We start from the raw sequence: 14,391 nt of genomic DNA, 5'->3' as shown, positions 1-14,391 counted from the left end.
AAATGAAAATCTGCAAACACTGCGATTTCCGGCATTTTCAACCGGAAAAAAAAATTTTCTCAAAAATCGAACTCGGCCATGTTTTGGGCACATTGCCATTTTGCATCTTTGTGCCAAAAATCAGAAAAAACTAATGATAAAATCTTGAGAAAAGCTGGTAACAGACGAACGGACGGACGAACGAACGAACGAACGAACGAACGAACGAACGAACGAACGAACGAACGAACGAACGAACAGACAACGGTTAATTCATAGGACCTCCATCGGGGTACCCGGAGGTAGGTCCAAAAATGAAATATAATTATAACAAAAATCCTGATAATTAGTAAACAGGGGGGGCGGATTAAGAGTGTCACGAGTACATCTTTTTTTAATGATTAGCAGGGAGACACTTATTAGGTATAACTCATTGAGGGGAAGCCACTCAACTGAATTGCCTCATAATTTACGCGTTGTAGATTCGATTCTTATTCGGCGGAAACTCGAAAAATGTATAAGATACTGATCTAGAAGGTATGTGACTAAAAACTTAGAGGTGACAAATACACTGGCAAATTATGAACTTGTTATTAATTTTAGGCTCTGAAGTTTAAACATCAATAATTTGCAAGACGTACCGAAATTGATGAGGTCTTGTGTTTCAAGTGCCTGTAAGAGGTCATCTCGGTCTTTGAGCTCATCCTTCGATTCCACTTTCATGATTTCATCCAAGTCGAGCTTCTCTGCGAGGTCTGTAGAAGGTGTGTGCTGAGGACCGAAACCTAAAACCTAAGTGGGATAAGTGGGAAAGTTTAATTTAAGCTTTACTTTTAATATAATATTTAAAGAACTTCTGACTTTTGGTATAGAGTTTGCATAAACAGAAGAACTTAAGCATTGGTTTTTCTTCTTCTTTCTTTTCTCAAAATTACAATAGTTTTGCACCTAATTCATACACGAGTGTTAAACTACTCAAGGGTTGGTTAATGACCCGACTCTCTTTTCGTAAGTAAAATTGGGGTGTTTAAGTTTGACGCTTGATGTGATTACATATCCCCAGATTTTATTCTTAAATCATTCTTATTTCTGGGCATCTTCTGAGCCTCGCCGTTCTTAAAGAATTGTTCTGATAAAAAGAAGTGTATGATAGCTTACTCGGTCAGACTTTCGTTTTTTGACAATACTTTCGAGGCCTGTGAATGCACCAGAAGCGACAAACAAAATGTTCGTAGTGTCAACAGCAACACTCTCTCCTCTCATCTTGCGCATCGTTCGTTCAGGGACGTTCACAACCGTTCCTTCCAAAATTTTCAACAATCCCTGTGTAAAAAGTAATGGGAAATGAGTTAGGTTAATAGCGAGTCCGAAACATTTTATTTTAACCGAAACTATAATCGGAAATCACCATTATCTTGATTCATTTGCCATTTGTGGTATGAGAGCCGCAGTTCATGCAGTTGTTTAGCTAGACTGAATAAAGTCCAGATTGACATTTATTTCATAATTTGGAATATTTCAAAATTTGAAGTTACGGAATGATGACATTTAATAGGTTAAGAGTCTAAATCCATTCATAGGACAGTAAAAGGAAGAATTATTGGAGTATGGTCGGGTTCAACTTTGACAAAGAATATGTAATAAAAAAGAGAAAAAATCGGGAAATCGGGATTACCTGTTGCACACCTTCACCACCCACATCTCGAACTTGATGGAAACCGGTAACACAACTGATTTTGTCAACTTCATCCAAGAAAACAATACCTGAATTGCAAAACAGTGGATATGCACGACCAATATGCAACATTTAACACAAATACAACTATCAATTATTAAAGCATGATGAGGAAACTGGGTTCGAGTTTACCATGAAGGAATAGCGTCAAATAGTTGATGCCGTTACAATCGCATTTTCATAGAAAAAGAATATTGAATTTCTTATTGAATTTCTTACTCCTCGTAAACCGACTGCTCTATTGAGAGTTGATAGGTGTATTACCCAATGAAGTAAAAGCCCGAAGGGCAAGAATCGAATCTCTTTGGTAGGATTTGAAGCCAACCAAATCCTACCAAAAATACGCGGCCTGCGGTCCGCCTGGTTTTTACACAAATGACAGATTGAAACTAAAATTTACACCTAAATTTAGAAACAGATATTACTCTGTAATATCAAAGGAATCGCTAGATTCAATCCGTCGTCAAAAATACGGCGCATATTTTAAGGCTAAAGGTTCGATTCTAGCCCTTTGGGCTTATACTTCATTGGTATTACCTTGTTCTGCTTTCTCTACGTTGTAGTTGGCATCTTGTAACAGTTTAGTGATAACAGATTCAATGTCTTCACCAACATAGCCGGCTTGCGTTAACGAAGTACAATCACAAATAGCAAAAGGTACATCCAAACATTTGGCAATCGTCTGTGCTAATAGTGTTTTACCTGCGAAAAGAAACAAAAATCACTGAGCTGAACCTTTCAAAGATTAACAAAGAATCAACATTTCCAGAATTTCTGAAATGTCGAAATCAACCATTAGAGCTGTACCTCTTCTCGAGATGTATGAAAATCATCTCTTTTTTCTTTTTTTTTTGAATTGAAGCAAATAACTTTGAGATATGTAACTGATCCAGTGAATCCTAACAAAAGGGTATCCACTTTAATTATGGATGTTAAACGCGAGGAGGAGCAGATCCAGTAGGACCTAACAAAGGGATATTGCCATATAGGATAAGATTTTGTTGGAAGTAAATTATTACGAGGAAAGTACCTGATCCAGTGGGCCCTAACAACAGAATGTTGCTTTTATCGATTTTGATTGGTTCTGCATCATCACTCTCTTCGAAAGGATTGCTTTCTGTTTTCTTCTTCTGTGGCTCTTTCATGTCGCCACCGGCGCCACCTTGATATCCTGGAGCCAGTTGCAGAAAGTCTGCGTGTTTAGAAAAAGAAAAATCAGCCTTCGAAACTCTGACAGTCTCTTTTCAAACTTCCAAAGATGGGATGGAAATGGGCGAACAACTATATCTTTTCAAAATCTCAACGAGGCAAACATACAAACATTACATACAACTAGGACAGGACACACATAAATAGACATGAAAAACTAAAAAAATGTATTAACATAATGGCCCTTGGTGGAAACAATTCTCCAGCTGCCTAAAAGCTTTTAAATTTTTCGGAGCATGCCACTTAAAACATGTTAAAATCTGGCCTACCTTTCGGGGATCTCATTGATTTAACTCGCTGTTCATAATTTGCACCCATCGCTGCGTTCGAAGCTTCTTCTTTTTCTTCAGACGAAATATTCACTCTTAGCCTCTTGTAATGGTAATACACTGCTCGAGCTAACACACGCTTGGCTTCGTGTTGTCCGACCACGTATTTTGATAAGTATTCGTAAATCTGAAATAAAACGAAAATCAAAATGAAAGTCTTCAAGGCAAAGGACAATAACATTATACAAGGTAACCGGGTTATATATCAGAGGTGTATTTGAGCTTACTCTTATTAAACATTGAAAAGGAATAGATTTGAGCTGAAAAATACCAAAACAAATCTGCACAAATGTATTTTTTGTATGACTTGCGATCCCATCCTCCATTGCGTGATTGTCTTACACGTTAATTACTTAAAGTATCAAATGAAAGGTCATAACTTTCACTTTTCACGTTTTCTAATCATTTTGAAATGAACTGTGGGATTGGAACTCGTACAAAATTTAGTTGAAATAATGAAATAATTATGACGTGTGCGACGTGGAGCGCTATTAACATACCATGTTATAGTAAAATTAGCGACTTTATAATCTGAAAAAACTTTGAAAAACAATAAAGAACAGCTGCACTGTCAAGCTCAAGGCGGCAGCATAACAGGACTTACCTTTTTAGGGGTAGGGGGTGGTTTAGGCATAGACGGGCTACCCTGTTCTGTTTCTCCATATGGTTTTTCTGCTTTGACCGATTTCCTGGAATCCAAGTCCGATAAGACGACGAAAAAATGATGACATTTTTCACATTTTACGAAACGTGTTGATGCTGTAAAAAGATAAAGAGTTCTGGTTATAATTTGAATTTGACAGGATTCACAAATTTCATAAATCAAGGTTTTAGAAATAGCTGGCTAGCTTATCCTATCTTTCATTTGCTTTATAATAACCAGACGAGAATATCTTTCGGCTGATCTGAGGTTTCGCTTATATCAAAAGATATGAACAAGCAGTAGACAAATAACTAAAAATAACTGCCCTTACTTTCGATTATCAAGGCAAGACAAAGAAATATAATAACAACAAATAATAGAATCTAGTACTCTACAATCGGTGATACAAAATATGTAATGATACAAGAAGAAAAATTCTTTCCGTCCTAATATCAGTGTTGATTTGAGCTCTTTCTGACCATGGTGCCAACCTTTCCACCCATCAACATTGATACTAGGGGAAAGGGAAATCTTGCCACAATATTTAGTCACAGATTGTAGATTATTAATTATTATGGGCACTCTTTTGACATACATCAGCTGAAGATTTCATACTTACAAACAAAAGTTTCCACATGAGTGCAAGGTTCACCACATTTCGGGCAACAGAGCTGGCTGTTTTTGCCACCGCCTCCTCCCTTTGTACCGCCAGGTGTTTTATCTCCACCGTCACTACTGTCCAAGTAATAACATGTTGTGCTGAGCTTGGCTCTACGTTGAAATTGCAACTGTGACCAAGATAGTTTTGGTTCTGCTTCTAAGGTTTTATGATATAATAATCTTAATTTGTATCAGACACCAAACCTTACTGTTTCATTACCTATCTCAAGACCGTTCAAGATTGAGAGAGAGAAATAAGCCTTCTAAAACAGTTCTTGTTCCAGGAAAGTGTATAACATCTTTGAACATAGAAATCACTACAGTTTTGATTCACAACACGACAAACTGATGGCAAAAGAATAATTTCAAAAGTCAAGAATTTTGAAGGTTTCAGCTGAAAAATGTAATACTATTGAAGCGTTTCTTTTTAATGTTCTTTCATTACATGTTTTTTTTATAAGCAAGTGTCTACTCCTTGGCCAGGCTCGAGTATGCAAATTATTATGCTTTTGATTCACCCAAACCACTTTTTTATAAAATCTTGGAAGTTTTGTTAACATTCGATTCAAAAAGTGTTTTAGATTTTTGGAGCAGTGGAATGTAGCTAGTCGTCTTTTTTACTTGACCACTTCCAAACCTTTTTGAACAGAAAAAGATTAACCACATGAAAAATATTTCAGGTTGGTGTATTTACTTCTGTTAGGATTTCTTATAAAAAAATATGTATTCTCAATTTCATCTTGTAGTGCAACGATTTGTCTTTATCTTACTATCAAACAGGAAATTTAATCTAGGGTCATTCTCACCTTTTTGATTTACCAAACAAACAGCTGGCTTCAGTTTTTGTATGGTGCGCCTTGCAGATGCATTACTGGCCAGCCCTGAGAAAGATCTTCTTGTAGTTGCATGTAATATACGAGACTGATGCATGTTGGTTTGAGATGATGGTAGCCAAGATGTTGTACGTGGTTACTTAGCTTTCATTTAGCTTTTTTCATTATTAAAACTGAAAGAGAACATCGAAATTTGAACAACTTGCTAATGATGGTGCAACCATCCTTCCTTACTTTGTAAACATTATTTATTATAAGTTATCTTTATTACTCTACTAAAAATTTTAATTTGGTCTTTTTATCCAAAATAACATTACATTTTCTTTAAAAAAAAAGCATAAAACACACATTCATCACTCAAACTCACTAAAAGCCCGAATATTGCAACAGAAGAAACTTAGCTGATATTTCAAAATAAACTAGATTAGAAAGCATGATCAAGAATAAAAGCACTCCAATGACACCAATGATAAAACAAAAGTGAGTGACATAGTGTTACATAAAAAATGATTTTCAAACAGCTGAATCGATATAAGTAGCAACAGTTAAGCAATTATATAGAAGTCTGGTATGATTGTTAATCTGCATCTCTAATCTTTTTAACCATCATCTATTAGTTGGAGATTTTTAAAACTAATTACAACTTTTGAAAAAAAACTAGCAAAGTGACAACCAAGGATTACCACTTCAAGAAATGGTAACATTGCAATTACAAATTTAGATAAAAACTCTATTTTAGAAACGGTTAGAAAACGAATTATTTATTTTTAGTAACAAAAACAAATGAGATAATCTGTCTCTATTTGTCCTTAACTATTCAGAATCTTTTTCTAAAAATCAATTTCTTAAAATAGATAACTCTGGCCAGCTCTGGCAAATATCTCAGTAACACAGGAACAAATAAAGCCTTTTTAAATCTTTCTTTTTTTTTTCTCCTCGTTTTATTAAGAAATACAGCTTAAAGAAAACAGAATTTTGGCCAACAGAGCACCAAAAAAAACTTGAACAACTCCTGTACTAAAGTTATTCAAATACAAAACCCATTTCGACCACCTGTCATAAAATGTTGGGAAATGTATATGTGAAGAAATTCTATCTTCTTTCAGGAGATTTGGGTGGCAGAGCACTGAAAGATCAGAGTTCTAAAAAAACGAGTACTGAAAAATCACACACAGCTTTTGAAAAATACCAGGTACTTTGAGTAGTCTAGTCTCTGATACCCTGCTTTGAACAGCCAGAAATGAAAATGTTTTTTTCAAGCATTCTTTCACCAATTATCTTTTCCTATCTCTCTTATGTAAAGGAAGGGTGACGTGATCAGAAGGGAATTGTCAGCATTAGACCTTAAAAAATCACTGTACAAGGCATTTCACTTTCAAACAAAAATTTTTGGGACTGTATAAATGAGTACACGTGGGTCAGATAAAAAAGAACAGATTGGCTCTCTTGAAGTTGAAAATAGAATACTTACGACAAAATGATACAATGAAATTTGAGATTTTAAACAACCTTTTTGCTAACATCAGGAAAGTTGATAAAGTTCCAGTAAATACATAACTTACAAGTGATACTTTTATGGACCTAACTGGTTTATTCATTTAACACATATATAATTGATATCTACGTGAATGTGACCATTTAAACAATCATTCAGAACACAAATAGTGACGATCCAGGACGATCTATTAAAATTAGTCGTTTGTTTCTTATAAAAAAAACGTTTAGAAACCAAAATTTCATGCTCTTTAAATATTCTTTCATATTCAAGATTTTGTGAGCAAAGAAAACATGTTGTTTTTTTTAAATCGGGCTCCGTCACATTCGAGGGTTTATAGTTACACACCTTTGTGCAAAAAATCAGAAAAAACTAATGAGCCAATCACTAGGAAAGCTAATAACGAACGAACGGACAAAGGTTAATTTATAAGTTAATTTATAGGACCTCCACCCCACCGGGGTAGGTCCAAAAAGCCGTATCTTGTGTGACACCAACTATATCTTACCAACTAACTCTAACTGTATGGGGAAATAATAATGTGATTATTAAACAAATTGATCATGCAAAAGCTGCTAGGAAGATTTATTGCCTTGACCTGCCTTGACAGGCAAACCAGACTTACATTCTTCTATTAAGAAGGCAGGTTGGATAAGTGTAGGTTACTTTGCCGAATGCATAAGGTTTATTATAAAAAATGTTTTTTGAAGAAAAATTATATATGCTTGTTGTACCTAGCAATGACAGTAAGCCTAATGATACTAATAGTGGGGTCGTTTAGCATAATTTACAGGAAAAAATTATCTAGCCGAAACTTTCTCCAGACCTTCTCTATAGGATACTCATGCCTCAGGAAAAAATCCCCAAAATCCCACTGGTGGAACATCACTTTTTTGGCCAGTTTCTTTTATTCTCAGGCAAAACCCTCAGGGTGTTTTCAAACTCAAAATATTCATTTCAAACTCATTTTTGGACAATCGAAAGCTCTCAAAAAAATATATAGAAGACTTTCAAACGGTTACAGCCAATTTCATTACCTAACTAAAAATATTTCATGCGCAAGTTCCACTTTTTGCCACATTTTGGTTAGCTGGGAGACCCGTCTACTCTGTTTGTGTGGTTTCGAAGTATAACATTTAGTTAAAACGAATAATAAATAGAAATAACAGAGTAGTCAGGTATTTTTGTAGATGCCAAATCTGGTTGCAGAATTCTATTGGCTGTTAAACAATTGTTGAAATCACGTGATATTATTGTTTTGATTAGAAGTGCGCGAATCTGATTGGCTAACCTTATCAACAGCTTTTTTGGCACGAAATTCAAACCAAATGTAAACAAATTCAAACTGGGTCATAAATACCATACTCTCACTGAGTAGCTTCTGATGGAATTTTTCCATACAGTATGTGGTGTAAGTTTGAATAGAGAGTATGGATCTCCAGACTACATTTTGGTTTAAAATTGACCATAAATTGCATCTTCTGCATGAATTATCTTGAGTTAGGTCATGAAATCGGCTATATACACCCGTTTAAAAGTCTTCTATATATATAATTTTTTGAGAGCTTTCGAATGGTATATATACATGACATTGTCTGAAAATGAGTTGAAATTTTCAAAAAATTTTGCCCTTAAAAAAGGTTTTGCTGGGGAAAAAAGAAAAAGGGATGTTCCACCAATGGGATTTTATGGAATTTTTTCCTGAGGCATACAGGGTTGCTACAGGTTTGCAAAGTTGAAAATTCCAGAATTTTAGTCTCAAAAGCCATATTTTTCCATATTTTTTACCTGAAAATGTCGAAAATTCTCTAGACATTTTAGCCAAATACGCAATATTTTCCAGACACTTTATCCATTGGGAGGGTTTTTAGTTTTTCATTAAACGGTCATTTGAAAGGCCATATTGATGAATACAACACAGTGCAATTTTCGACATTTTCAGGTGCCAGGTACAACTAGCTATCATGTTTGCTTACTCTTATCCTGAGGTTTTAGCTTCTCTATGCTAGCACGAGAAGCGCACTCGCATGAGAAAAGCTTTGTTTTTATGCTATAAAGATGGTGGCTATAAATAAAAACAATCACATTTGAAAAATATAGCAAAAGATGACGTGATGGGAAACAAAAGAAACAAGAGAATCGGATGGGGAAACTAGGTGCTGAGGTAAAAAAACTGAATAATTTGAAAATTTTGAAATATTCAATTTGGAAAATATACACAGCCCCAAGGAGCCTCCATCAAAACAGCTAAGTACCCCCAATGAATAGGTAACCCCAAAGAATTGCAAAATATTAGCCCCCAACCCCTAACCTAGCCTAGGAGCCCTTTAGATTTCTGGGGGGGGGGCTGAAACCATGGCCCGTGACAAGTATCAGAATGAGCATGATTCACGGTATTGGTTGTGAGCGAAGCGAGCAGAAATTTTTGGAAGTTTCAAATGCATAGATGAAAGTTTCCCATTTCGGAAAAGTTTACTGGACTTCGATCAGGAATATTTCCTTCAAATTTCCTTCAGACATTTCCAGACTGTAACTTAATTCCAGACATTTCATGCAGACGTAGCAACCCTGTAAGCATCCTATAGAGAAGGTTTGGAGAAAGTTTCAGCTAGATATTATTTTTTTCCCTACAAACAGCCTGTATTTTTGTAACACGACCACGCTATATGTAAAGAATTTAACTTGGATTTGCCAGTTTCAAAGTTTATTGCAATTGTTTGGTCTTTCAAGGGCTGATAGATTGATGTTTGAGGGGCTGTTTAAGTTTCTTTAGCTATTGATGAATCAAGCAGCTTTAGAAGTCGGCATTTCAATGATGGTTGTTATATGAGTCGATGTTTGCTCAGGGTTGCTGTCAAAGGTCGAAGCTGTTGTAAACACGACAATTTTTAACATACGTCTAATCCAACTGCACGATAAAATAAAATCACTTTTTCAGTTTTTCCGTCCACTGAGTGCCAAGTTGCCCTTCTAAATTTCTTGTGGGTAAACCATGTAAAGAACTGATTGATTTATTTCATAAAAGTGTGGAAGTTTTTACTATTGTCGTTAACTTTGAGATTATCAATTACTACATTCTAGCTCTCAGTGAGGAATTATATCATGCCATCAGGGCTGCAAATAAGCGTCGGTCATCGGTCAATGTCCGACTGAAAAAGCTATTTGACCGACTGAAAATCTTTTGTGTCGGTCATGATTTCCGAATGAAAAAAGGAATAAACCATTAACTTGAGAGTTGAAAATAAATCTCTTACACCCCTGTCTCTTACTTAGCCTATTCTTTTAATACTTGCTTCCTTTGTAGCTTTCAGGGTGTTTCTAAGTTAACTTTTATCGACTTGTTTTCTTCGTTACTTTCTTTGTTTCTAAGATCACTTTTATCAACCCACTTTCTTTGTAACTCTTTTAAGGGTGTTTCTAAATTACTTTTGTCAACTTCCTTTCTTCGTAACCTTCTTTGTTTCTAAGATCACTTTTATCGACTCGCTTTCTTCGTAACTTTCAAGGGTGTTTCAAAGTTAACTTTTATCGACTCGCTTTCTTCGTAACTTTCAAGAGTGTTTCTAAGATCACTTTTATCAATTCGCTTTCTTCGTAACTTTCATTCAAGGGTGTTTCAAAGTTAAACTTTTATCGACTCGCTTTCTTCATAACTTTCAAGAGTTTTTTTAAGACTATTTTCATCAACTTGCTTACTTCATAACTTTCAAGAGTGTTTCTAAGATCACTTTTATCAATTCGCTTTCTTCGTAACTTTCAAGAGTGTTTCTAAGTTAACTTTTATCAACTCGCTTTCTTCTTAACTTTTAAGAGTGTTTCTAAGTAAACTTTTATCGACTCTCTTTCTTCGTAACTTTCAAGAGTGTTTCTAAGTTAACTTTTATCAACTCGCTTTTTTCTTAACTTTTAAGAGTGTTTCTAAGTTAACTTTTATCGACTCGCTTTCTTCGTAACTTTCAAGGGTGTTTCAAAGATCACTTTTATCAATTCGCTTTCTTCGTAACTTTCAAGAGTGTTTCTAAGTTAACTTTTATCAACTCGCTTTCTTCTTAACTTTTAAGAGTGTTTCTAAGTTAACTTTTATCAACTTGCTTTCTTCGTAACTTCCAAGGGTGTTTCTAAGATCACTTTTATCGAATCAATTTCTCTGTTATATATATACAGTAACAAACTGTTTAAAGGTAACTTTTATTTTACCTACTTGCTTTCTCCGTAACTTAAAAAAAAAATATACACTGAATGACCGACAGGATTTTGAGTTTGACCGACAGGATTTCATTTCTGTCGGACATGATGTCCGATTGACTAAAAATATTTATTTGCAGCCCTGTGCCATAGCACAGATCTGGTTGTATTAAAGTCACATATAACTTTCTGACAGTTTTTGACTTTCATATCAGGGGGGGGGGGGTCTTGCAGTTTCTCCTTGACACTATGTGGAGTAACTGCAATTTTGGACATTTTCTACAGACACCACCACCCTTGCAGTTATTCCATAGTGTACTAACTGATTTTACCCTCAAAATTGGTGTATACCACCCCAAAAAATGCCAAATTTGGCAATTTTTTCACTGAATTCCTCATTTTTGATACCATTTTACTGGGTATGTGTTATTAACGACCGTTCAAGAGTTAAATATCTCAATCATTTTCCAAGTTTGTTAAAATATCTTTCATGCCTTGATTGAAGAAAAAATGTTGTGATTTTTTTTTTACTTTTGAAAAAAATGTTTTGAATTTTTTTGCTTCCGGAATTTATAAAAACCTAAAATTTTAAGTGAAAAATTGAGAATGTGCTCACTTAGTACACCATATCCTACCAAAATCGACAATTTTGGGCTTAGGCACAACCCATGTTGCAGTTAGTCCACTGGTGGAGTAACTGTTTTCCCAAATTTTGGTTTATATACCACCACGGTAGTAATTGTCATTGTTTATATAATAACTGCATGACCCCCCCCTGTTCATATACTTTTTTATTGTAGAATAAAACAAACATTTCTGCACTTAGAATCTTGTCACTTCAGAATCTTTCAGTTATATTTTCCAGGCTAACAGGCATTAGATTGGAAAGGGTTTGTTTCTAAAAGTACGGAAAATCTTGTGCTTACTTATAAAACTGTCTAACTGTGTCTAACTTTCCCAAGCTTATTTTTCAACTACCCGAAGTCTTGGTCTTTTTCCGCTAGAAAATTGGCAAAGGAATTTTAGTGCGGAAATAGCTAGACGATAGTCCTAGAAACCTAGCACAGTTTTCTGTGCTGTAGCATTTTGGTTTGCTCAGTCATCAAATCTTGAAAAAAATGGCTGTATGGCTGTGCAGGACGTCCAAGAGGCAAGGCAACTTCTAAAAAAATACCTGTTTATATCTCTGGACACCCTTGTCTTGGGGAATCTGCAGGGGTCGACAGAACAGGAAAACTAGGTCTCTCATCTGCTCATCCACTTATTTTAAGATAAGTAATTGACATTGAACTGATGCTACAGCAATCCCAAAAAAATGAACGCGATAAAGCAGAGCTGGATGCCTCACTGAAAATCAAAAGCAATCCTAAATACTTCTACTCATATGCAAAAAGATTCACGAAAACTAAACCTAAAGTTGGCCTACTGAAAAATCCAACCACCAACAAATTAACATCTGACTCACAAGAGATGACAAACATCTTACAAAAGCAATACTGTTCAGTATTTACCACTCCCAAAACAGACTACAGTTTTATGAATTCAAATGAGACAAAAGACTCCTCAACCCTTGAGCACATTACTTTCACAGAAAATGACTTCATCCAACAAATTGACACTATTCCAGCCAACTCGTCAGCCGGACCAGATGGCTTGCCAGCAAAGTTTTTCAAAATGTGCAAGAAATCACTTTCTAAGCCACTTAAGATGATATGGCAAAACAACTTTGACAAAGAAATCACACCTGAAATTCTCAAAACAAGCCACATTACACCAATCTTCAAGAAAGGAGATCAAGGTTTACCAGAGAATTATCGACCTGTTGCCCTGACATCAATTACCACTGAAATATTTGAGAAAATAGTCAGAGAGAAATTGCAAACCCACCTTGAAGAAAACAACCTATACAATCCAACACAACACGGTTTCAGACCAGGGCGATCTTGCTTGAGTCAACTATTGGCTCATGTAGAAAGACTGATATCTCATCTACCTTGACTTCAGCAAGGCCTTTGACAAGGTGGACCATCAAATCTTGCTAACAAGTTAAAAATCAATGGAATCAAAGGACAACTATTGAACTGGATACAATCCTTCCTTACTGAGAGATACCAAAAAGTTTCCATAAACATGTTCCTGTCAGATGAAGCGAAAGTTACAAGCGAAGTTCCACAAGGCTCAGTTCTGGGCTCTCTCTTGTTTCTGGTAATGATTAGTGACATCAACGAAAAGATTAAACATTCCATTCTCTCATCTTTTGCTGACGACACAAGACTTATGAAGGCAATATCTTGCGCTGCAAATGTGAGTCCGCTTCAATCGAAATAAAAAGTGCAGTGAAAGACCTGGGTATAAGTGCCTGGATATACAGAACCTTCAAGTCCAGAGATAAATCAGTAATGATCACTCTTTGGAAGACATTGGTACTTCAACATCTGGAATACTGCTCCCAGCTATGGTCTCCTACAAAGCGATCCCTGATCAGCTGATGCGAGAACTGGAGTATCTGCAAAAATCCTTTATAAAAGGGATCCAACTTCCACCGGTAAGTGTAAACCGCAGGTTACAGGTTGCAGGTTACAGGTCACAGGTTACAGGTTACAGGTCACAGGTCAGTGTTGGTCAACTTCAATTACTGTAAAACACAAAGAAAATGTTTGAAAAACAGTTGTTAATGTCAAAAATATAATTCCAAAGGTATTTTATTGATCTAGAACTATTTTAAAGCTAAAAATCTACCCACGTGCTAACCATGTGATTTCACGTTTTATACCGTGTATAACACGGACCTGTAATACTTGTATTATATATTACATCTATATCACACATGTAAAAAAATTATCTTTTCAATGTTATACGCATGTTACGTATGTTATATACAAAGAATAAAGAAATATTCGAATATTGATCTCACCTTTGCTTTAAACAGCCCCCTAACAGGAAAATAGCTATTTCACAATCACTATGTCATATCTCATTTTATCTCCTGCATCACCTTGGGTATGATAACAAGAATTGATGAAAATAGCGTCAATGAGATTATATTTTATAAATGTTTCAATATTTTTTTTATCCCCTGCTTTGTATTTTTGATAAAATGACGTCACCTTCTTCATCCCTCTAAAACATCTCTCTTGGAGTATTTATTTTTTTCAAAACCTGTCAATCTATATCCACTTGCAGCGTCAGCATCCTATTATGCATGAAGAATATTTTATTGTTACTTGGCGTACAAAACCTCATACTTTGAGATAACATCATTATTTACATAATTTAAGTGTCATTTGTTGTCAATATTTGGGGTTGATGATTTGTTGTTTAAG

General features: G+C 35.3%; 1 protein-coding gene across 1 annotated transcript in view; it reads right to left on the bottom strand.

The window, feature by feature from the left end:
- Positions 1 to 14,391, bottom strand: part of LOC136806868 (ATP-dependent Clp protease ATP-binding subunit clpX-like, mitochondrial) — a 33,414-nt gene that overhangs the window by 14,625 nt on the left and 4,398 nt on the right. Inside the window, exons 2-10 of the mRNA XM_067063443.1 lie at positions 5,362 to 5,561; positions 4,515 to 4,712; positions 3,857 to 4,011; positions 3,193 to 3,379; positions 2,745 to 2,906; positions 2,252 to 2,416; positions 1,655 to 1,743; positions 1,138 to 1,302; positions 621 to 771 (exon numbers count right to left, since the gene is read on the bottom strand). Of these exons, the coding sequence (XP_066919544.1) occupies positions 621 to 771; positions 1,138 to 1,302; positions 1,655 to 1,743; positions 2,252 to 2,416; positions 2,745 to 2,906; positions 3,193 to 3,379; positions 3,857 to 4,011; positions 4,515 to 4,712; positions 5,362 to 5,485 (1,396 nt within the window). The 5' untranslated portion in view covers positions 5,486 to 5,561. The remainder of the gene's footprint in view (positions 1 to 620; positions 772 to 1,137; positions 1,303 to 1,654; positions 1,744 to 2,251; positions 2,417 to 2,744; positions 2,907 to 3,192; positions 3,380 to 3,856; positions 4,012 to 4,514; positions 4,713 to 5,361; positions 5,562 to 14,391) is intronic.

Source organism: Clytia hemisphaerica, unplaced genomic scaffold (genome assembly GCF_902728285.1).
Source record: "Clytia hemisphaerica strain Z4C2 unplaced genomic scaffold, Clytia hemisphaerica genome assembly, whole genome shotgun sequence".
NCBI lineage: Eukaryota > Metazoa > Cnidaria > Hydrozoa > Leptothecata > Clytiidae > Clytia > Clytia hemisphaerica.
The sequence above is the reverse complement of the archived record's forward strand: the minus strand, read 5'-3'. Positions and strand labels throughout refer to the sequence as shown.